Below are 24,232 nucleotides of genomic sequence, written 5' to 3'. Positions count from 1 at the left end.
AATACTATTTTTGTTGCTCAAATTGTTCCAGCTTCGGCCACTGAAAGCTCTTTCAGAATGGCTTCCAAGTCTGTGACGTGCCCTCATCATTGTGTTTTCTGAGCACTTCCTTACTTTCTGGAACAAGATGCTCCAGACTCATCTTAAATTTTCCCTTCTCAGCTCTAGAATCTGCCATTTCTCCAAAAAGCTGAGGTTCCTTTTACTATGACTTTTAAATGTTCAACAGGAATTATTAGAGTGACATATCAAATGAGTCTAGCCTGTTACCTGTTCTAATACTCATTTTTATTCCAGTGTCTATCAATTCATCTGCTCTTCCATTTTCTTGTACTTATAGAATGACTTCTGAACTTACTGCTTGCTTGTCTTAAATCCAGGTATGCTCATTATAAGTAGGCAAACATATCAATTATAGTTTTTTACAGTACAGTCATTTTAAGCACCTACATACAACAGAAACTGATCTTATTTTTTAATTATTTTCCCTTTTTATTACAATAAAGGCATTACAGTGAATTTTTTAATAATATGAGGTAGGTTTTATTATATATGAATTTTATTTCAAGAGACATTAAATAATGTCTGTCATGTAAAGCGAGTACTGAGTCCAAAAGGATTGATGTAGGAAAAAAAAATAAGGTAGACTACAATGTGTGGGCTTTATTTGGATCCTGATTTAAGGAAAAAAGAAACTGTAAAACTGTTTATGACATTTATGAAACTAGAAATTTAAACTAGATATTTAATATTAAGAAATGAATTTTGGTGTAATAATAGTGTTGTAGGGGTGAGTGTGTGTGTATATATTTTTAAATTCTTATTTTTTAGAGATACATAACCAGCCTTAATTTTTTGTGATCTTATTACTGGTACATCAGTAGGAAGAAAAATGTTAGTAGATCCTTAAGTATTATTTTGCTGTATTTATTTTATTTTTTTAATTTATTTTTTATATAGCAGGTTCTTATTAGTTATCTATTTTATACATGTTAGTGTATACATGTCAATCCCAATCTCCCAATTCATCCCACCACTACCACCACCACCCCTGCCATTTTTCCCCCTTGGTGTCCATACGTTTTTTTCTCTACATCTGTGTCTCTATTTTTGCCCTACAAACCGTTATTTATTTTCTCTGTGTGTGCTGGTCACAACTGTAAAAACAAGCTGGCAAAACAGTCTCATATGAAAAAAAAAACCCTCAAAATTAGAAACCATTTTGTTTAAATATTAAATTAGACACATCTTAAAATTAATGTAGATGGAGATTCATTATGTTACCACATTTAAAAGTCTATCTCTTACCAGACCACTTATCAACACAGGATGTCAACAACTTTTTCAAAAAAAGTGACAAAATTCTCAAAAACATGCCCAAACAAAATTAATTTTAATTTGTATGGATTTTGAAAAATAATGAGCACATTAGGAGAGAAAAAGTGCTTTACAGAATCAAATGGACAATGCTAAGGCAACTTCAAAATAGTTGGTAATTACCACAGTTCACAGTTGATGTTATTTTTTAAATGTCTATTGTCCTGGCTGTTGTAGCTTTCATAAAAAATGAGAGATTTCAAATCATTCTCTCCACAACCAAAGAACAATTAAGTTGTTTTCACTTATTTTAAAACTTCCAGCCTAAAGCAAACTCACCTCAAGTCTATTAAAGGAAAATAAGGAGAAACAGAAAATATCATCTTTGTGTTTTTACTCTGAACAAATCTTACTTTAAGTTTCAAAAATACATGCCAGAATATATATTTTAGATACACAGGCAAAACCATGTGTATCATTTTAAAACATAATGTGGATGTAACTGTATCTATCATTACCATTTTACAAGTACTCAATTGATCAAACATCTCTAGCTCAACTTGACCACTCTGTATCTTACGATTTTACAATAGTTTTCTGACAGATAATGATTAAATTTTCTCCAGCATATATGTTTTTTGTGTGATTCACTATGCTATCGTTTCATATCACAATTTGGTCTACGAAAAAAGAATTTCCAAACAAAACAAAATAACTTGGGTAGAACGATTACCATTTACTAGGTAGGTAAGGGTTTCCAAGCTATAGAAATGTACTGAATAAAGTCTGCTGTTCAAAGAAACACTAATGAAATGTATTGCAATAGATAGCAATGCTAACCACTACTTGGTAAATATAAACAACAGAATATAATCAAGGCCCTTACAGGTGTACCTCATTTTATTGCACTTCACTTTATTGTGCTTCGCAGACATTTTGTTGTTTTACAAATTGAAGGTTTGTGGCAACCCTGCATTGAGCAAGTCTATCGGTGACATTTTTCCAAAAGCGTTTGTTCACTTCATGTCTCTGTGTCACCTTTTGGTAATTTTTGTAGTAGTTCAAACTTTTTCATAATTATATTTGTAATATAACCTGTGATCAGTGATCTTTGATGTTACTACTGCAGCTTGCTGAAGGCTTAGATGATAGTTTGCATATTTTAGCAATAAAGTATTTTTTAATTAAGGTATATACACTTTTTTAGATATAATGCTATTGTATACTTAATAGACTACAGTAGAGTGTAAACACAACTTTTATATGCACTGGGAAACCAAAAAATTCATGTGACTCACTTTATTGCAATATTTGCTTTACTCCCGTGGCCTGGAACAAAACCCACAATATCTCCAACGTATGCCTGTATTTGTAGTAAAATGTAACGCTCCTTAGGAACATCTATTATCAGGCACCACTACTTTTGGGGGGGAGGGTATTTTTAAATTTATAAGTGCATATTAACTATATTTTTTAAATACTCTAGATGTTTATTCATACTTATGGAAGTATCAGTTCTTTTACAAATTTAAAAAAAATTTTTTATTGAAGTATAGTTGATTTACAATGCTATATTAGTTTCAGGTGTACAACACAGTGATTCAGTATTTTTACAGATTATACTCCATTTAGAGGAATTATAAAATAATGGTTATATTCTCTGTGCTGTACATTACATCCTTGTAGCTTATTTTAACTTAAACATAGTAGTTTGTACTTCTTAATCCCCTTCCCCTTCCCCATCGGTACCTCCCCTGACCCCTCTCCCCACTGGTAACCCCTAGTTTGTTCTCTGTATCTATGAGTTTGTTTCTGTTTTGTCATACTCTTTCATTTAGTTTTTAAATTCCACATATAAGTGAAAACATACACTTTAAAGTAAGTCATTCTCTCTCTGACTTACTTCACTAAGCATAATACCCTCTAGGTCTATTCATACTGCTGCAAATGGAAAAATTTCATTCTTTTTTATGGCTGAGTAATATTCCAGTGTGTGTGTGTGTGTGTGTGTGTGTGTGTGTGTGTGTGTGTGTGTGTGTGTGTATGTATATATACCACATCTTCTTTATCTATTCATCTGTTGACAGACACTTAGGGTGCTTCCATATCTTGGCTACTGTAAACAATGCGGCTATGAACGCTGGGGTGCATGTATCTTTTCTAATTAGTGTTTTCATTTTCTTCAGATATATACCCAAGAATGGAATTGCTGGATCATATGGTAGTTCTAGCTATTTAATTTTTTGAGGAATCTCCATACGGTTTTACATAGTGCCTGTGCCAATCTACATTCCCACCATGAATGAACTAAGGTTGCCTTTTCTCCACATCCTTGCCAACATTTATTATTTGTGGTATTTTTGATGACAGCCATTCTGACGGTGTGAGGTGATATCTCATTGGGGTTTTGATTTGCATTTCCCTGAAGCTTAGTGATGTTGAGCATCTTTTCATGAGGCACCATGTACTTTTATTAGCAATCCTTTGAGAACAAAACATCTCAGAACTGGGCTGGTTAGTAGTAGTAGCCTAAAGTAGATCTTTTGCCTAGGTCTACACTCAGAAGAGGAGAGCATCAAACTCTTGGAGTTCACTTCAAAATAAGAAAGATGAGGGGCTTCCCTGGGCGCCCAGTGGTTAAGACTCTGTGCTTCCACTGCAGAGGGCACGGGTTTGACCCCTGGTCAGGGAACTAAGATCCTCATGCCGTGCAGCATGGTCAAAAAAAAAATGTCACCAATACTATAGTTGTATGTGGCATTTTTGTCACTGGCTAAAGTTCTATTTTGAGTGGAAACGCTTTATCACCAACCAACAACACACACAACACACAACACACACACACACACACACACCCCTATAGAGGTCAAAAGAACCCAATGACCACACCCCACCTTACCACACACTTAAGAAAGTAGGTCTGACAGAGAGGACATCAACATCTTTGCAAATGTTCCCAGGATTCCTCTCATGTCACATCTATCCCTGGTAGAAAGGCAAGGTAATCATATTATGTTTTAGAACCAGTTAGAAATTCATTAAAATTCTGCTTCTTCCACTTAATATTTATTCATTCTTGAAAATATTTATTGAACACCTGCTTGATAAATATTTTGGTATACAGGACAAGTGATTCAACGTTTCTAAGAAAGAGTTTCTGCATCTGTAAAACAGGGATAATTCCAACCTTTCAGGGCTAGGATAAGTATAAGATGACACAGGGAAAGCACCTAGCACAGTACACGGTATATAGTAAGCAGTCAATAAATATTATCTATTAATAGTTCTGCCTCTGAAGATTACCAATAGAATGAAACTTCTTCATAATTAAAAAAAAGCTGACCTTTATCATGCACTTGCTGTGTGCTAGGCATCGTTTTAAGCATACCATAACCCTATGAGGTAGGTAATATTATCACCCTTATTTTACAAAAATGAGAAAACCTGGCAAGTTACTTCAACTCTCCCTCACTAAGATCACACAGCTAGGAAGTAATGGAGCCTGGATATAACTAACACAGGCATCTGATTTCAAAGTACTCTTTATTATATACTAAATGGTGCCAATTTTTAAAAGGTAGAAAATTCAGAAACTTTTAAAAAGTCAAGTCTGAAGATAATTATGTATAAACTTGAACTATGTTCTTCATCCATGGAAGTGTAAATCCAATCCAGTAGGCAGAAAAGAAAAAAGAGTTAATGTTCAACCTAATTCCATCACTGAACAGCTGTACATCTCTGTTGAGCTGCTTAACTTCTGTAACTTACCTGTTAAAGGGTGTTAACAACTGTCCCTTATTTCACTTTTAAGTACTACTACTACTAATAGATGTGAAATGCATGAGACCTTTATAACATGGGCTAATGAGGGGAAGAACCAAGCTGTACTACAGGATGTTTGCAAAAATATTCCAAAAAGTCAAAAAACTGACTCCAACCAAGTATGTAGAAATCCTAACTAAAAATATAACTCATTTCTAGCTTGCGTATTTTCACTATGGAAATGGCTCCTGGCAAAGTATGATACTTAAAAACATCACATCCTCCAGGATCAAACAATTTCTTTCCAATCTTAATTACACTATTAGATTGATCAGCAAGCCCTTTCTTCACATATCAAAAGTAAAGTTCAATAGGAACCTACTCAAATTATCACAAATCCCAAATAAACAATCTGAATTAGCATGTTTTTACCATAAATAGACTTAAAACATTATGTCTAGGGACAGATTAGAAAGAAAAATTATCTAGCTCTAAACATTCCATAGAATGAGCTGCTCTCTGCTTGTCACAATTCAACATCAAATTGAAAGCCTCTGGTCTGACAGCTGTTGGGCAAGGTAGCAGCCTTCTAGATAAGCAAACCTGTCATTAATTTAATGCAACATTGGTGCCAACAGAGACGGTCGCAAAACTCACCATGTCACCAATGCAGAGGGAAATGGGGAAGGAGCACCTGCCTTGCCATCCATATGCGGGCTCGCACCACACTCAACTTGGTTTCCACACAGGCTCTGGCAGGCAGGGAGAAAAACTAGCAACTGGACTCTAATGTCTATTTTGAGCACCAGTAGCAACAACTCTACAATTCTTTCTCTTTTATATATATTTTTAATAGCCCAGTACCTCGTTTACATAGCCAAAATATAAGTGAATTACACAAACTTAAAATATGAATTTTCTGCTCAGCCAGGTGAAAAAAAATCACAAGTCGCCAGGAGTATCAAACATTTTGAAAATAATATGGATAGCTGAAATAAACTCCCACATACACATATAAAACATACCAAAATTATAACAAGAATTCCGCTAATGCTGTTGAAATTACTCATTGAGCATAATTACTTAAAACAAGTATTTCAAAGGTTTTTTATTAATAAATTAATTAGAAGTCTAACATCTTGCTAAAAAATAGATTATTTTGTAATCTTTGTGTAAACAAGTTGGAAAAAGTAAAATCCAGGATCTAAGTCAGCCTTCCATTGATTTCTTCTAGACAAAAACCATGTTGCAAGCCCATTTAAAAAATAGCAGATATGGCTGAAACAAAATAAAAAGTTCAAACAAACAAGAGGATATTGGGTAACACTTTAAAAGCAAGTAACAACGCAGTTTCTTCCTATCATCTTATCAGAAGACTATCCAACCTACCTAATAAAACTAATTTCTGGGGCTTCCCTGGTGGCGCAGTGGTTGAGAGTCCGCCTGCCGATGCAGGGACACGGGTTCATGCCCCGGTCAGGAAAGATCTCACATGCCATGGAGCGGCTGGGCCCGTGAGCCATGGCCGCTGAGCCTGCGTGTCCGGAGCCTGTGCTCCGCAACGGGAGAGGCCACAACAGTGAGAGGTCCGCGTATCGCAAAAAAAAACACACTAATTTCCAAGAACATTAATGTCAAGTAAATATAAAACAGACAAGTATGCTACATTTGATATTAGTTATGTAACAGTGTTCTTACTGTGGCAAACTAGAATACATTAATGCCATTGTGAGTTTTGGTTTATTTAATAAATCTTGGTTTTTAAAACAATTTTATGTTGTGACAAAATATTCAATAGATGAACACAGAAAACTAAAACAGCAGTTATTGTACTTTAGTAAAATTTAAAATTCAATGAATTTATGCAAATACCCACAACCCTTTCTTTTCTGAAATTGAAAGAATAAGATAATGAAAGCTTCTATTAGAATTAATGATTGTAATTTAAATTGGAATTGAACAAGAAATTAAATACATCTTTCAAGTTAAAAAAAATACTAGCATGTTTAATGGTTATTTGTAATTCAAACCAGGGCACAATTGCAATCCACTGATTTGCAGTACTAGCTAGAACATTTAAGCCCGAAGGTGTTGTTTTATTAAGAGTTAACAGACAGGCAAAGTTATGTTAAAGTCTTAAAAATTTCACTTATTCTGATTTATGTTTTAACAATTCTAAATTTAGGGGGAGGGGCACACTTTATTAGAAAAATCTCTATAACGTGCCTACTAGTAGTATGTAATTCACAAAAAATCCACATGAGGCACCTGTATTCAACAAGTTATGCTTTACAGTAACTATCTACATAGGTTCTTAATGAGTGCTCTTCAAAAATTAGTCCAAATAAATTTATATTTGGTTTAAAAAATTTAAATTTATTTTTGAAAATCAGAGTGAGATGAAGTTATATAACAAATGCTGATTTAAGATGCATCTTTAAATATCTTAATTTTATTCCTATTAATAAAAATGTAGATTCAACATTAAATATAATGAGAAGATAATGGTTCTCATTAAGCTAACGGGCTTTTTTTTTCATTTTATCCTCTATATTAACAAATAAAGGGCATTTTCTTCTCACAACAGAAAAATATATTTAAATTTCTTATATGAACTTTATTTTCTTTACTTTTTTAAGAGGAAAAATGTAAGGCATTTTTTTCAATTTCATTCTACCATGCATTCCAAAATATATGGTGTTCTTTTTTTTTTTTTTTTTTGTGGTACGGGGGCCTCTCACTGTTGTGGCCTCTCCCGTTGCGGAGCACAGGCTCCGGACGCGCACGCTCAGCGGCCATGGGTCACGGGCCCAGCCGCTCCGCGGCATGTGGGATCTTCCCAGACCGGGGCACGAACCCGTGTCCCCTGAATTGGCAGGCGGACTCTCAACCACTGCGCCACCAGGGAAGCCCATATGGTGTTCTTTTAAAAACACCAAAATGAAGAAACAATTAGAAAATTTGTATGAAAGAAAATACTTAAGAAAAGGGGTATGTTTTAATTTTTTAAGAAGTTTGCCTATTGTGTTGGCCTATGAAATGACATCAGCAAATAATATTTATAGCATAAACACGGAAGTGTTATAGATTCACTGAAATTATTAACGTTTCTTAACGAAATGAATCTACACCATGATTTAGATCATTGAATTGGCTAGACAGCAACACAACTATGAAAAATGGACAAAGCAACCCTACTTACACTGTATTCTGGCACACAGTATACAACTCGTCTCTGAAGTATCCATTAGGGCATTATAAGGGACTTTACGTGCATCGTCATTTAGGAAAGCAGATTTGTCGACAGACCAGTAATCTGTGAATAAATTTATTTATTCCTTTACTCAACAAATATTTCCTAAGCGCCTACTTTTCACCAGATACTTTCTTATGCACTGTTATGCAAAAAGATGGGTTCCCTGCCCTCATCAAATAATCATACAAATAAAGGTAAAAAATAAAACTGGCAAATGGAACAAAGAAGATATACACGGTACCAAGAGAGTGCATAACTGAGGATTTGATGTGATATGGCGATTCAGGAAGGCTTTTCTGAGGCAGAGGAGGGAAGGCTTGAGATCTGAAGGATGAGCAGGATTTAACTGGGTGAAGCAAAAGTGCAAAGGCTCAAGGGCTGGGTAAACAGGACTGAAAGAAGGCCCGAGTAGCTAGTGCTAGCAATGAGGTTTACCTCACAGGCAACAGCCAAACCTTCCAGGGTCTTATAGGCCATTTTAAGGACTTTATCCTAAAAACAGTGAGAAACCATTAAATTTTTTAAGCTGATGGGGAAGATAGGATTAGATGGGAATCATTCTCAAGAAGTTCATCCTGACTACAGGTTTATGGATCAAACAAAGTAAGATGCTGTAATTATCATGACCTTGACTGAAAAGATAATATTTTATCCTTTGCAAGAGGAGAAAAAGAGGAAGCAGAGTACATAAATTTTACCTTTTCTAAACCCAACCACCACTTCTCAAACTTTTCCACTGATGTATCCTTAACTGCTGAACAGAGTGTACTCATAACCCTGGGAGGTCTGGGAAACACAGCTTTAAAACAGCCTGCTGCAAGGCTAAAATTCCTGTTAAGCCTCTGGTCTCATCTTTAAAATCATGCCAATTTTGCTTTCTATACCATGAATATAATATCTATGTTTATTTTAATATAAAAATAATATTTTAAAATACTTAGCAAAAATCAACTTTTTGGCTTTTGATCATTTGGCTTTCACAACCACAGAAATGTACCATTTTGGGTAGCACAGGCCTATGCTATGCGTGAAAACTGAATTCACTCACTGAATGCTATTCAAAACAATGAGCCTATTCTTGAGCCAGACACTAATCCATGACAAACTCATAAACATAAAGCTTTAGACTCCATTTTGTTTTTCAAATTACTTACCCTCCCTTTCCCCCACCTTTAAATTAGTACTGATGATCCATCCTTCTAGGACTCTTTATAGAAGCTAATGCTTCATCTTTCACAATAAGCCTTGTGTGTGAGGGAAGTCACATAGAACGCTAAAAGTCATTAAGAAAATGTTAGGTCCTAATCTGAGGTCACTCTGCTATGAATGAAAATGATAATTTATCATTGCTTTAAGAACAACATCAACATTTAAAAGCCAATCTGCATTCTTCATGTAAGAATTTGGATCAGTAAAATTCTAAATATCCAACAACATAATGTTAATGATGTAATTAATATTCAAAATAACTCATTTTAACATTATTTCCAAATTATTCCTGAGAAACAGAAATGGGCTTATTTTTGGCAGCCGAAGTTTTATAATGTGGTATTTATTTAAACTCAGGACATGATGAGAGTTTTATTGTCTTTGTGAAATGCAGATTTGTTCTTGTACTTTTGTGCCACCTACTCATGCTCCTCCCTCACTTTCCCTGTACTGCCCACCTTTCTCTTTCAACCAGACAAACGTAAACTCAACGCCTCTGGTTAATCGCCCCATCTCAACTCTAGAGTCTCTTGCTGTGCTTCTACATTTAGAATACATCCCTCTTAGAATATACCTTAATTAAATAAACTGCTTAAACAGTTGCTCAAACCTTCCCCATGGATTCCTTCCTGACTTACTAAAATCATCATCTTCTCTTTCCATTGGTGCTTGTATACATATGCAAACTCTTAAAATTTACCAAATGTACTAGTTGGTACCTGTCTCTGTCTTGGCATAGGTTTGCCAATGTCACTGCCAACCCTTACAGAGACTAATTTCTCCAAAGCAGGGAATTATTTAAATTCATCCATCAAAGCACCTTCCATGCTGAAGTACTAAGTAAATATCTAAGAACTAGAATACATCTACATAAATAAACTCTTTTTTTTCCTACTATGCACTATATCATGTGTGTTACCTTAAGGAGCAAATGTTAATGACACTACAAACAAAACGTTTCTTGTGAACTAAACTCTACATATCAAAAAGGTAAATTTCCTCTTTGTATAAAATGACAAGAATTCCTGTTCCAAAAATGTCAAATCCAAAGTAGGTGATTGTTGGTTACTATCTAGTCACGCTGCAATTGAGAAAAAACCTAATTTTTCAAAAAGAGGTAATAGCACCAATTTAAACATTTAGCATATTTTTTTTCCCTTACGGTGTATACTTCTCAAGTTCCTGCCACAAAATTATTTCTGATCTCTCTCTCAAAACAGTTTAACTCAAAATTTTGACATTTTCCTTCACCTGATTAAGATAAATTTCAACTTCAGCTCTGGGTCCTATAAGGGGGAAAAAAAATTACTAAAGGGCATTGTACCTGTCAAAACTGCTTTCCGTTATGGGACACATTTTCCTCTAGAGCATGTAAACTTTTACACTAAATAGATCTTATTTCATCACTGCATTTTCCTCTTTTTAGGGTTGTATGCAAAACGTTGGCTTTATCTTTGTTTTTTAATACCTAAAATAATGTATTTCATTTTCTGTCCTCAAGAAGGCTGAGTCATCAGGACAGAAATTAGAAGTCAGTGAATGCTTCTTAAAGAAAATGGTTTATAGTAAACAGGAAAGACCAGAGCAGTTAATTGTGGGATGGCTTCAGAGGCTATCTTAAAAATTTAGATGATTTTAGGAATCATAATAACATAAGAGTGCATGGAGCTAAGTCACAGAGACCATAAGAGAAGATCAGCAAAGCGGGGCCTGTCCGTTGACTCTGAAAACAATAATCCATTTTATTTGATCCAGAAAGGGATTAAAGATCACTGGAAAAAATGTCAGAAAGGGAGCTGGCCCCGGAAAATAACTTTATCTTAGTCATCTGGATATTTTGAAAGAATTTCAAAAGGCAGAAAAGGTGTGAGAAAAAAACTGGAATTATTGGGTGTGACATGGACAAGGAAAATTAATGATAAAATTAATAATAGGGGCCCAAACGTGTTCAAAGGTTTTTGTTGTATTTCAGAAGGCAAAAAAAGTAGACTCAAGCAACTGCAGATTATGAAATATTTCCAGGCCCTGCAAGTGAACAGACAGGAGCTGAGAAATAATGTATTTTAGAGTAACAGACTGTGCAAAAATTAGAAACAGTTATTGGCCTACTTTTCTACCTATAGCTTTTCCCAATAACTGCTTTGCTTTTATTCACTGTAAAAAGGTTTATGTTTTAAAATTTTGTCAAAACTACAGGAGGACTGAATGTAATTTCCAACTGAAAAAGGTTAGTTGCAAGCACTAAATGATGAGTATTTGATTTTCTCAAAAAATATTTTTATAAAATTAATTTTTAAAATTAATTTTGAAGGCTATGAGACATTTCCTAATAGCCTGAAGTACTATCAGGATAATGTGGGATATAAATGCTTATTCTACTGACTCATGAGGAGTTCATACATTTACTGGAACTAACATTGACACTGTGTCACATCAAATTTCTATTGTCAGGAGAAAATTCAATGAGTATTGGATTTCACAAATAGTGGAGTTAGGGGTGAGCAAAAAAATAGGAAGTATTTCCTCATACTGTTTTTTAATAATAATTAACATAAATTTAATACTTACGTGTCCCTCAAATATATTTTAATAAAAAGTAATAAATTAAAGTGAATTGCAGTGTATATATGGTCCTTCATAATTAATCTTGAATATATTCTACCAAAGTTTAATAATCTTGTCAGCCAGGGGTTTTTCCCTTCATTTCCTTCTCTGCTGACTGAGTTTCTATTGCACTTCTATAAATTGTCTGGAAGCATTAAACATATGGCCATGCTATTCTTATATGCTTAATGGTTCCTTTTCTGTTTAGTGAAGGAAAAAAATACCCTAGAAAGAGCATAAAGCATATACCTTACTAAAGAGAGTTATAACTATCTACGATTGTGACTAGGTGAAAGCATATGCCATATATATGCTTTAAATGTTAAGGATGATGAAACTGTCACATTAGGAGCATGTTTTAAAGAACTCCCACAATGCTGCAGTTGTTCAAAAGTCCTGTTCATCCTTTGGTACTGCCTTTATAACACTATACATTATACAACACTAAATGAGGTTTGGCCATTCCAAAGCTACAGCCTAAATTAATTGACTTTTAAACATTAGTGCATCTGAAGAAAGGGTGAAAAGTATTTTTAAGTGTATTTTGTAAAGTTTATTTGGGGAAAAGGGTGGGGGGGATTAATTAAGCTAATAGTGTACGTTACCTTAATTAAGTTAATTAATTTGAGGAAATGCTTGTTTCATCTTAGTATTTTTTTAAACCTTATTTTCTGATAATATCTCAAATCAAATTTATATGAAGATTATGGAAATTTCAGCAGTAAGCAGTTTGGGACTTGAAATATACAGATAATGACATCAGTTATTCTCTTCCAGTCTAATGTATACAAAGATACACAAATTCTGTCTTCTCAAATAGCTCTAAGATGCATCACCAACAGGTATGAAAATAAGTTATTCAACTTAAATATAACAATCACTTAAAATCACAGCTAATGATGTAAGCCCAACTCCAAAGAAGCTGCATTTTAGGCTGGAGAGATTTTTAAAGGACTAGTGTACTGAGAAACTAAAAATGTGTGTCAGAATATGTACATCATATGTTCTACATGCTTCAGTGGACCTAAAGTGTAGAGAGTGGGGAAAGTGCAAGAATGTACTGGGAGGGTGGGAGGTGAAGAAGATGGAGTATGCAGCACTCACTACAAGCATCATGGGAATTTGTGAGAGGTAGTCTCTGAAGGTAATCTGACTCCCAAGGAGCCAAGATAGCTTTTCTTTGAGTATTTCAGTAACAAGACTCAAATTGAAGTAATCTTTTAGGCAAATTCAAAGAAAGGGTTTTAATTAAGCAGTCTTGCTTTTCGCATGTGCTCTGGCTCTTTCTTCCATGACTGAGAAACACAGAAGTTAGATGTTTGTCTGCATCTGACAATCCGAAGGGGGGAAAAATTGGTGGGAATCTAGGAGAGCAGAATTTCAATAGCAATATGAAAACAGAAGAAGAAACAGAAAAAAATAATGAGCCACTGCAGGACTTTGTCTTAGTCATGGCACCCATGGCACCTTAGCACAATGCACCGCACACAGGGGGGCAGTCGATAAATAATGAATTCGATTTAATTCAGTACACTCTCATTTGTACTGCGCTTTGCAGTTACAAAGCACTTTCCACATATTAGAAAAGAAAAACGAAATAAATGAAGAATAAAGGGGCAAGTAAGGGAATAAAAGGAAAGCAAATGGATAAAGGAAAATCCACAAGACAAGCAAGAGGCTGAAAAGGCTCGGGGGAAAAAGAAAAAAAAATTGAGTTTCCCTCTGTTGCTCTCAATCACTTCCAATCACGCTACTTTCGTTCTAAAGTACCTGGAGCTTAGAAAGTCTGACTGCTAAGCAAGCCCTAAGAAGGGGCTCCCTCATCTTTGAAACTGCATTTGCAAATGATAAGCCTTTGGGCCCTGACTAATCTACCCAGAGTTTGTGCCTAGGAATAACCACAAGCAAAACTCTTAACATCTCCCAAGTGCGGCGAGGAATCCTTTTTTGTCCATCCCCTCCATCCTCTGTCAGCATTCCCCAAATCTTAGGAATCTTGGGGATGGGAGGGGGCGCAGTGGTCGTGAGGAGAGGGTCCTCTAACTCAGACAACAGACAACAGAGGGAGATAGTGAGGCAGGAAAGCCCAGGGACAGAGAAAAAGCCCACGTTTGAGATTAAGAGGGCGAATGTCTTTAAGTATGGTTATTAGAAATTGCCCAGGGGAAAAAAGGGGAGAGTCTTCAAGATGGAATAAATGAGGGGACACTTGAATGTGCATCACTTTACACCTGGGGTCGAGCCCCCAATTAAAAGCTTTAAGATTCAAAGCCTCAAGCCGCCAGAAGAGGAGGAGGCAAAGGACGCGGGGGGATGCACAGGAGGAGCCACAGATACCAGCGCAGATGCTGTCCCAGGGGAAGCATGTTTTCCTCTCCCCCAAAGCAGCGCATCCCCCGAGCATCCTCAGCCCAACCTGGGGAAGAGGGGGAGCTCTCCGGATCCAAACCCCGGCGGCCGCGTCCTGACACCATTATGTGGGCTTAAAAGTTGCAGGGAGAGTTGGCGCAAGAAAAGGCACTTGGCAGGGGTGGCCGCCAAGGGGGCGTCAGGATTCCCAGGAACAAAGGGGCCGGGGAACGGGCGACCGTCCCTGGGGGCTCCTCCCTGAGGGGAGAAGGCAGGGTCGACACGTCCTCCCGGCCTGGGGGCACCAAAGGGAGCTAGGAGCCGGAAAGACTGACAGGGATTCCGCCGTCCGGCTCCCAGCCTCCCATCGGGTCGCCCCGGCCACCCCCGCGCTCTCCGCGCCCCTCTCCGGATGGGAAGCCACTGGCTGGAGACAATAGGAGACCAGGATCCCGAGCCCCAGTCAGCCCTGGAGGTCCCCCGCTGCCCTCGGCGCCCCACGATCAGCCGGCTGCAGCCCCGATGGCGGGCTCGGCCGCGGCGGGCGCCCCTTCCCTCCCGTGCGCCGGGACCCCGAGCCCCAGGGCCGCCTCGCCCTCCGCACAGCGGGCATTACCTTTCATCCAGTCCACTACTTGACTCGGAGACCATTTGCTCACCGGTTCCATGATCAGAGCCATGAGCACAGGGTCGGTTCCGCGCGGGGCGCGGACCTCGGAGCTCAGACACAAAACGAACTCAGCAGCCCGAGCCGCCCTCAGGTGGGGTCCCTCGCTGGCTGCTGCCTCGCTGGGCGGGCGGCGCGGAGAAAGCGGCTTTTGTGTGTCGAGTCTCGCGGCTGCAGCGGTGGGAGCGGTGACGGGGAGGGAAAGGCGCCGGGGTCGCGGCTCCGCGCCGGGTCTGCTCGCTCCCCGCTGAGGCGGCGGCTGCTGCCGTGGCTCCGCAACTCCGCTCGGGTCTCCGTCCCTCCGGGGCTTCAGTTCATGGCTTGCACTGCCGAGGGTCGCAGCGCTAATGGAAGGAGCTGCCGCCACACGCCCGCAGCCAACTTGCCCGTTCGCCTCGTGCGCGAGAGTGAAGCCCCCGGCACGACCAGCAGCCCGGCGGAAATGACGAGGGGCCTCCTGCCACCCAAAATATCTCTCCGCAGCCCTCGGGTGCGGGGCGCGCGCACCACGAGCCCCCCGCCCGCTCGCTGCCGCGCGGTCCCGCCCCCGGGGCCGACGGCAGCCGCGCCAGGCGCGTGCGCGTGCGCGCGCCGGCACGAGGCCCGATGCCGGGGTCCGCCTGTCAGTCAGGCAGGTGCGGGCGGCTCGTAGCGTCGCGTTCCCGCCCAGCGGGCCGCCCCGGGACGGAGGCGGGCGAGGAGCGCGTGCGCGGCGGCGGCGGCCGTGGCGGCGGCCCGGGTTCCAACCTCGGTTCGGTCGGTCAGCCAGTCAGCCAGTCAGTCAGTCAGTCAGGTGCCGGCGGCGGGAGTGCGGCTCCGAAGGGCCTCTGAGCGGACGTGGCGGCGGCGGGACGGGCTGCCCACCAGTTGAGCGCCGAATGCTGAGGCAGCTGAGGAGGTACCTGCGGCCCCGCCGCCGAGGGGTGGGGGACGCCGCTGAGTTCGGGGGTTACAGCGGGAGCCCGGGCTTTCCTCGCTCCCGCCCTCCCCGCTGCTGAGTGGGCTCCCGAGGTGATTCCCCAGCCCCGCGTACGCCCGCGGAGACGGAGGCGTGGAATGCCGCGGACGGGGACCGGGCTCCGCCAGCCAGAAACGCAGCGATGACGAGGCAGGAGGGCCGGTGCTGTCGGACCGCCCCCGGTGCTGCACCGGCCCTGGGAAGTCAGGCGCGGAGCCTGGAGCCTTCGAGCGCCGGCCGTGGCGATTCCGAGGGAGGTTCGGCCCCACGTGCCTTTTGAAGGGCTTGGTGTCTGGTTTTCGGCCAACTCCTCCGACGCTCAGAGCACCCAGTACCCATTTTAGAGGATGTCCTTTTGTTTTCAGATATTCTTGTGTAAGAACTGAAGGGTAACACTGGGCTTGAAAATGAGTGACAGAGTGTAAACAACATGGTTCTTCAAAACTCCTGTTCTTCCGAAATCTTACACAGGCTCCTGTGCAGTCCTTAGTAAAACAGTTTACCTAATGAGGCTCGACTTAAACGACAAATAATTCAAACTAGAACGTTTGGACGCAAAGTCTCTGCCACCGTTGTAGGTGTTTTCTCTTTGTCATTCTTAAATAGTTCCACTGAGTAAAAGAGAAACTCATTTTATTTCTATAACCATTGCAATAATGGCAATAGGTTTTGCCAGTTCTTGCAGTAACCCATTTTCTCTAGTTCAATTGCATGAGATGCAGAGCTGCCACTTTTCTCAACTAACATGAGTTGACATCACCCCCACCTGCCCCCTCCCCCGCCACAAAGAGCTGAAACCACAGTAAAAATATTTTTGATCATTTCAGGCTAGTGATACACAACAAGTAAAACTTAAGATGGCCTGTCTGTAGGCTTGTTATTTATTTTTCTAATAATACAAACTTAAAAGTATATGAGAGGGCTTCCCTGGTGGCGCAGTGGTTGAGAGTCCGCCTGCCGATGCAGGGGACACGGGTTCGTGCCCCGGTCCGGGAGGATCCCACATGCCACGGAGTGACTGGGCCCGTGAGCCATGGCCACTGAGCCTGCGCGTCCGCAGCCTGTGCTCTGCAACGGGAGAGGCCAAAACAATGAGAGGCCCACGTACCACAAAAAAAAAAAAAAGTATATGAGAGAATTTGGAAAGAAATGTAGATTATCTAGACAAGTCTACACTCAGACGGTACAGGTATAGCACTTTCCTTTCATAATCCAGACCGTGGTTGTGATTTACAGTTTTTTTCTTGGCTGACCAGGTGTGAAAGGTATTGTATTTTAGAGTGCCTACATTCCAGTGTTCTCGGAACATTGCATCAATATTTCTAGAAAAGATCATTTCCAGCATCAGTACTTTATGGAGTAGCTTTATGTTCAGAAACGGAATGGAATGGATGCATTGTGAATCATTAGAGGTTACAGTCACAGGGAGATGTTAAAAGTAATTTGATCAAAATAATACTGCTAATAATAACAATGAACATTTACTGAGCACTGTGCTAAGTACTTTACATATATTTTATCCTCAAAACAGCTCTATCATTAGCCACGTTTTACAGATGAGAAACTCTTGGCTATCACATTTACTTCCTATCCCCAGAGCCTATTACACATAGTTCAATAAATATTGAATAAATTAATGAATAAAGCTTACAGATGTTAAGTAATTTGTCTGAGCTCATGACGCATGATTGTAGTACCAAGTTAAGGTGATTCCAGAATATGACTTTTAAAACTAGTAAAACGGTTTGTATCAGTGTTCCAAACTGAACAGTACTTTGGAAGGGGAAGGTCTATTGAATGTTAACTGAATATGTCTCATCAGAAAGTTAACTACAAAGGAGGCTAAGAGTCACCGTGAGTGTTCCTGCGCGGTACCAACTGTGAGAATATAGGAAATGAAGAAATTTGGCTGAAACACCAAACAGTATATCCTGACTGTGCTTGTATGACAAGCAACCAGACTACATCATATTGTAAGCAAGCTTAAAGTGAGATATTGTTTGCATAATGAATGGAGTATCAAAACAAATGCCGAACACCAGGATGCAGTAAAAATAAAAGATACGTATTTCATGAAAAACCAGTACCAAAGAAGATGGAATAAAAGGTCCTAGAGAAAGAGGATTTTGAGAATTACGTCACAGAATTAAGTTGTACATGTTCTCCTCCTATATATGTTACAGTAAGGAATTTATTTAATATAATCACCTGAGATAACTATTAGAAAAGTAATTGTAAAAACTAGGAATGACTTAGCCAAAATGTGAGTGTGGGGTTATACTGTCTAATAACGTTCACCAAGGCCTTAGGTATTTTTCCCAAGTCGTCCTTCCTGAGGTTTCCCCTACAAAACATCAAAAATTTGCCTTAGATTTTGACAGCATAATAGGCATTAATTATTTCACTTAGTTTCTAAGAACACAGCTGACTTCACTCAGATAGTCTTGATTTGGGGAGAAGAAAAATAAAATGATTAAATCATCTTTGCGTTCACTCTTTTATTCTTAACTTCAAATGCCTCAGCTAAATCCTGCATTTTTCTTTCCGCAACTTTTCAAATAAACTAGCTTTTATATTTTTTTGCCTATTATTCACAGTGTTAATGTCTTGCCCCATTTTTGTTAGTATAGCGTTATTACATACAAACTTCAACCTCTTAGTTTTGCCTTCTCTTAATGAACAAATCTCAAAGATTAGGGGAAAAGGTATGTTATCATAAACTACATATCAAAACATTGCACTAAATGATATGTGACACATACTTCAACAGTCTAGATATAAAAGCCAAACTGATTCTTTGGAAGGAGACTTGGATTCTTTTTGGAAGCAGGCAAAGGAGAAATATTAAACTGAGTAATTGGAGACATAGAACTCGTGAGATGTTTGCAACCATATCAAAATAAACCACTTTAACGAGCCACAACTACTGAGCCTGCATGCCACAACTACTGAAGCCCACGTGCCTAGAGCCCGTGCTCCATAGCAAGAGAAGCCACTGTAATGAGAAGCCCGCGCACCGCAATGAAGAGTAGTCCACGCTTGCCGCAACTAGAGAAAGCCCACCCGCAGCAATGAAGACCCAACGCAGCCAAATAATTAATTAATTAATTTAAAAAACCACTTTAAATCATCGTTTAATCCAATTGTTACAGTTTTGTCTTTTTTGTCTTTTAGACTCTCTAGAGTTCAATAAAAAATTAAAATCTCTTGACCAAAATATTTTCAGTTAAGATTTTGTATATGTAATGAGCCTAAGTACTTCAGATATGAAATTTACAAAGGTTCTCTGACTAGAATCTAGGTGCTCAATGGATCTGACTCTTAGGGATGAGGGCAGATGGGGGAGGAGCCTAAAGCCTTTTTCTCTTTGGGGCCAAAGACAGGAGTAAATAATGTGAATGTTTCTTCTGGAGCTGCAAGTTAAAGATTTCTAACCTCCACATTTCTAACCTAGGTTATTTTTATAGGGGCCTTAATCTTCACTTCCTATTCTTCTGCTAAGAAGCTTGCTCAGCATCAGACCTCAGACTTGCCAGGCAAGACATATTTTAATGTTTTTTAGTTATTTAACATTTAGACAAAATGTCTTGCAGAGCCCTTTCTGGTGGTTTTCCCAGTTTGCTTAGATTGTGTTTTTTCTATAGCTCTCTGTTTAATGTTTAGATTTCTTGCTTTTTTAATGATTAATATATTATCAGGATTTTTTTTCTCTCTTTTATCTTTCATTTTTGAATGATTAGTGAGAAGTGACAACACAGAACAGCTGTGTGGGTCGTCCCTGTCCTAAAAGAGAGGAAGGGATGGGAGCCCTCTTTTTTCCACTTAGTTTTGCCCAATCCTTTCCTATAATTCTAAAAGCACGTGTTCTGTGCTGGCCCAGTTGTATACCTTGATCAGAAAAATTAGCTAGGCAATTCTGATGAGACTAGTAGTGATTAAACAAGATACAAGTTATTCTTAGGAACAATATATAAAACTTGCTCCAGAGAAAGTTAAGCAAAATTTCTGGAACAATGTTTTTATTTTCTTGTAGTATAATTCAACTAATAGCTATGAGTAAAGAACTAAAGCCTCATAGCAATCTGTCTATGCCTCCAATAGTCAGAGAAGCAAGTAGGAAGAGATCTTTAACTATAAATGGGCCTTCAAGTGTGCTTCTCTGGGCCAAACCTCCCTTTAGATTAGCAGGGAGAAGCACCCTGAGACTATAATTAAATTAGTAGAATCCTTTCTTTGCTGTTCTGCCTCAAGGGTAAATTGTATTAAATCAAGCCATGTCCTTTCCAGACCAAGATTCAGAGCAGTCATCTCTGAGAGAAGAAAAATTGGCTGGAGTTGAAGTTATCCCAATAGGGGTTTTTTTTAGGGCTCTTTCCAGGTATTCCCTGCTGTTAGATTTTTATTAATCACAATCTAATAAAAATCCCAGAGCCCACCTAAGATTAGGAAACCTAGTTTTCTTAACTAGCCCTAGCCCATCAGGGAAGTTTCTGGTGCATTTAGCAGCCATTAATGAAAAGCATATAAACTTACTGTTAAATAAACATTTTTTGAACACTACCAATGTGGTGGCCCAAGTTGTATCCTTTAATCAGAAAAATGAGCTTGATTTTGTGAATGCAAAGATGACCAAGATGCTCATAGACTGGTAGGGGAAACAGAAACAATCACAATTAATGTAATAGGATAACGTGATAAGTGCAATGATAGATGTGCCCTGTACTATGCACAGAAGGGTACCTAACAACTAGGAGGAAGACTATATGTGTGAGCAGTTATAGAGCACTATGTAGAGGTGCCTGGATGGCTAGAGTTGAAAGCAAAGCAAGAGGTAATGGGAGATGAGGTGGGAGGGGTGGGCAATAGCCAGATCAGGGGGAAAAATTCAAACTAAAAAGTAACCTAAAAAGATAGAGCCATATAAGGATTTTAAGCAATAAAGTGACTTGGTCATATTTATATATTTATGTTTTATATTGGCTGGCAGCCATGGAGAGCACAGATTTGAGAGGGACAGGATGGAGGGAGAAGTCAGTTTGAAGGATGTGGCAATAGACCAATGAAGAGATGTCTTGGGTCAGAAATAGATCAGTGAAGGTGAGGATGGAGAGAAGGGGCTGAATTTAATAAATATTCAGGAGAACTTGGTGACTGATTAGATATGAAAGGTTAGGAAAAGAGCAATATCAAGAATGATTTGCATGATTCTAGCTTTAGTGAATGGGTAAATTATTTCTTCTCCATCTAAAATAAAAAATAAAAGTGGATTTGGAAGAGGGAAGTGATCTGAGATATTCTGTTGTGGACACTCTAAACATGAGTTACCCATGGGACAGCTGAGAAGGGTTTTCCAGTAGGCAGTTTCTGCATTCACATATAAGGGCTGAAGATACAGACTTGAAAGTCACTACTAAAACAAGAATATGAATGAGGACCAGGAGAGCGTGAGATGCCCATGGAGGAAGCCCACAGAAGAGAAAGAGAAAATAAAAAAATTGTAAGGAGAACCAAGAGAATGCAATGTCATGGAAACCCAATGAAAAAAGAGTTTCAGATAGAAAAGAGTGCAAAATTGTGTGAAATGCAAAAATGATGTTCCAGTAAGAACTGAGAAGAAAAATCTGGTGTTTTTGTCAGTTTAGGTATCCCTCGTGGCCTTATCGATATCTGTGGAAGAACTGGATGTCAAAATGGGAAGCCTTGGTATATATGCCATCAACTTTTTCACAAGTTGGTTTTCCTTCTTCCTCATAACCCACCTAGGTGTATATCTTATTCAGATGGCTCCATGATGAATGGTAACAATTCTTCAGTTTACCACTACCACTTGCAATACTATTTTCTGATGAAATCCCAGGAGCTATTGATGATCCCTACCCTTATCTGATTATACTTTCACCACTTATAGAATGATGGCCCTTTTAACTAGGCTGACTTTGAAATCCTCACCTCCTCATCAGATTATAGGAGAACAGCTTTACCATGGCACTCTGGTCATCTTGCACATCTCTGCATAGGCTGTGTATGCAAGGCTCAACCACAGTCTGACACATGTCATGGCATAATGCCCTGTGATCTTTCCTGGAACATGGCAAGATGATCCTGTGAGGAGCTATCCCAAGTCCATTTCTTATCTGCCACCCTGGTTCCAGTGAGGCGTGGGACTTGCCATCTCACAGCAGCTTCAGGTACAGCTTCAGACTAAAGAACCGTTCACCTATAGTTTAGAGTTGGCTCCTCAATGACAGAGTGACCCACCAATTGTATCATCTGTCATCTGGCCCCTCCAGTCTGGTATCATCCTGTGGGACTAGGGACATGGGGAGTTGACACCATGCTGATATTGTGTTGCTGTCTGTGTAAATAATAAACTTTCCAAATTCATTTGGGGTCGTTTTTGCCTTACAGCCTGAATCTATGGAGGTGTGATAAACTAATCTAGCAGCTGCCACCATGCTGCTGCTTAGGTACTGCTTGACCACTTGGCACAGATCTGATCTCGGAAGTCCATAAATACTCCCAAAAAGAGTGAGTTCTGCTAAACCTCTGCCTGGATAAACTAGGCCAGTCCAGCCCTGGCCTAGTAAATCAGCAGCAACAGCAGCAGCAGGAGCTGGATTTCAAATTTGAAAAGACTGCATTTGCTTCAATCACTGGGGCTCCCTAAAATAACCCCATAACTAATGAAAGAAAAACCCTGTGTTAATATTGCAGGATAAAAACAAAACCCTGATCTAAACCCTTTCTTCTGAGCTTTAACATTATTTATTTACAAAACATCTAGCTCTTAGGGAATTCCCTCACATTCAAGATGTTAGGTCCATTTTCATCTGAACATTTAGCAGTCTTATTTGTAGTTGCAAATGTGAACTGGCAAAATTGGTGCTAGATAAGTTCAGAGGTTCTATTTATAAATTAATACAGATCTATAAATCAAAAATTTTAAACATAAAAAGTACTTAAGGTAGGAGACAAATTGTTTGATCCTTGGCTAATAATTGACAGACTACAGAGGAATAAAGATGGGGAGTGGGAAAAGAAGATTTCTTTCTTTCTCCATAGATATTGTCATTTTTTCTCAAATGGGTCTTATTTACTTCTAGGAAGATTGGAAAATTAAGGATGCTCATACCAAGTGGAAAAAATCATTTATTCCCACTGACCAAGAACTGTATCCAGAAAGAGAGAGAGGCATGTAAGTTTGTCACTGCTTTTGATATTTTCTTGATTTTGAAAGGAAACTTAGTTATTTGGGTCATCTAAGTAATGAAAATATTTTGGTTTGTTTAGTGTCTCTTAGGAACTATTTCAAGTACTTTGTAGCACATTGCAGAAGCTATCATTTATTGATTTTTCATCATGAGCATCTACTCGGTATAGGCCATGTGCTAAGGAATATAGATACAAAAATGAGTAAAACATGGTAGCTGTCCTTGAATCCTATAAACAAAGCATACAAATAGATAGTTTTGACATAAGGTAGCAAGCAAAATGACAGAGACAAACAAAAGTATTTTTGGTGTATTTCACAATATGAAAATATGAATGTATACCAAATAAATAAGCATCTTTCTAGATTATAAAATGGCAATGTAATTTGTACATTGTATAATGTTTTGTCTCCATTCATTCATTCAGCAGACATTTATTAAATGGTTACTGTGTACCAGGGACTTGGCTAAGCACCATGGATAAACTAGTAAATATAATGAATATGGCTACTGAGCCTGTGAAGTTTACAATCTAGTGGAAAACATACAATACACTAGTAAGCAAACAAAATATGTATATATAAATGCAAATCATGAAAAATACTGGCATGAAATGTACAAAGTGTAGTGATAGAGAACAACTGCAGCAAGGGAGAGAGGAAACTCCTTACAGTGATCAGAGAAGACTTCTCTGAGTAGGTGACTTTTAGGCACGGTGTTGAGATATACAAAAAATACAGGCAGGCCAAGATCAGAAATAACTCATTCAAGGGAGAAGTAAAAGCATTTGTAAAGTCCCTGGGGCAATAAAGAGTTTGATGTGATTGAGGAACAGAAAGGAAGTCAGCATGAATCATAGTGAATGGGCGAGGGCATGAAAGAGGCTAGAGAAATAGGCT

The 24,232-nt window shown here is 39.1% G+C and overlaps 1 protein-coding gene across 5 annotated transcripts in view; it reads right to left on the bottom strand.

The window, feature by feature from the left end:
• Positions 1–15,177, bottom strand: part of CNKSR2 (connector enhancer of kinase suppressor of Ras 2) — a gene marked incomplete at both ends in the record, with an annotated part of 254,832 nt that extends 239,655 nt beyond the window's left edge. For all 5 annotated transcript variants that reach the window (XM_082864886.1, XM_082864885.1, XM_082864887.1 and 2 more), the window contains one exon: positions 15,114–15,177. In XM_082864886.1, coding sequence (XP_082721012.1) covers positions 15,114–15,177 — 64 coding nt within the window. The remainder of the gene's footprint in view (positions 1–15,113) is intronic.
• Between the last annotated feature and the right edge of the window lie 9,055 nt (positions 15,178–24,232).

This window comes from Leucopleurus acutus (genome assembly GCF_964270905.1).
Source record: "Leucopleurus acutus genome assembly, chromosome: X".
Classification (NCBI taxonomy): Eukaryota; Metazoa; Chordata; class Mammalia; order Artiodactyla; family Delphinidae; genus Leucopleurus; species Leucopleurus acutus.
Note: the sequence above shows the minus strand (reverse complement) of the source record. Positions and strands in the feature narration are given on the sequence as shown.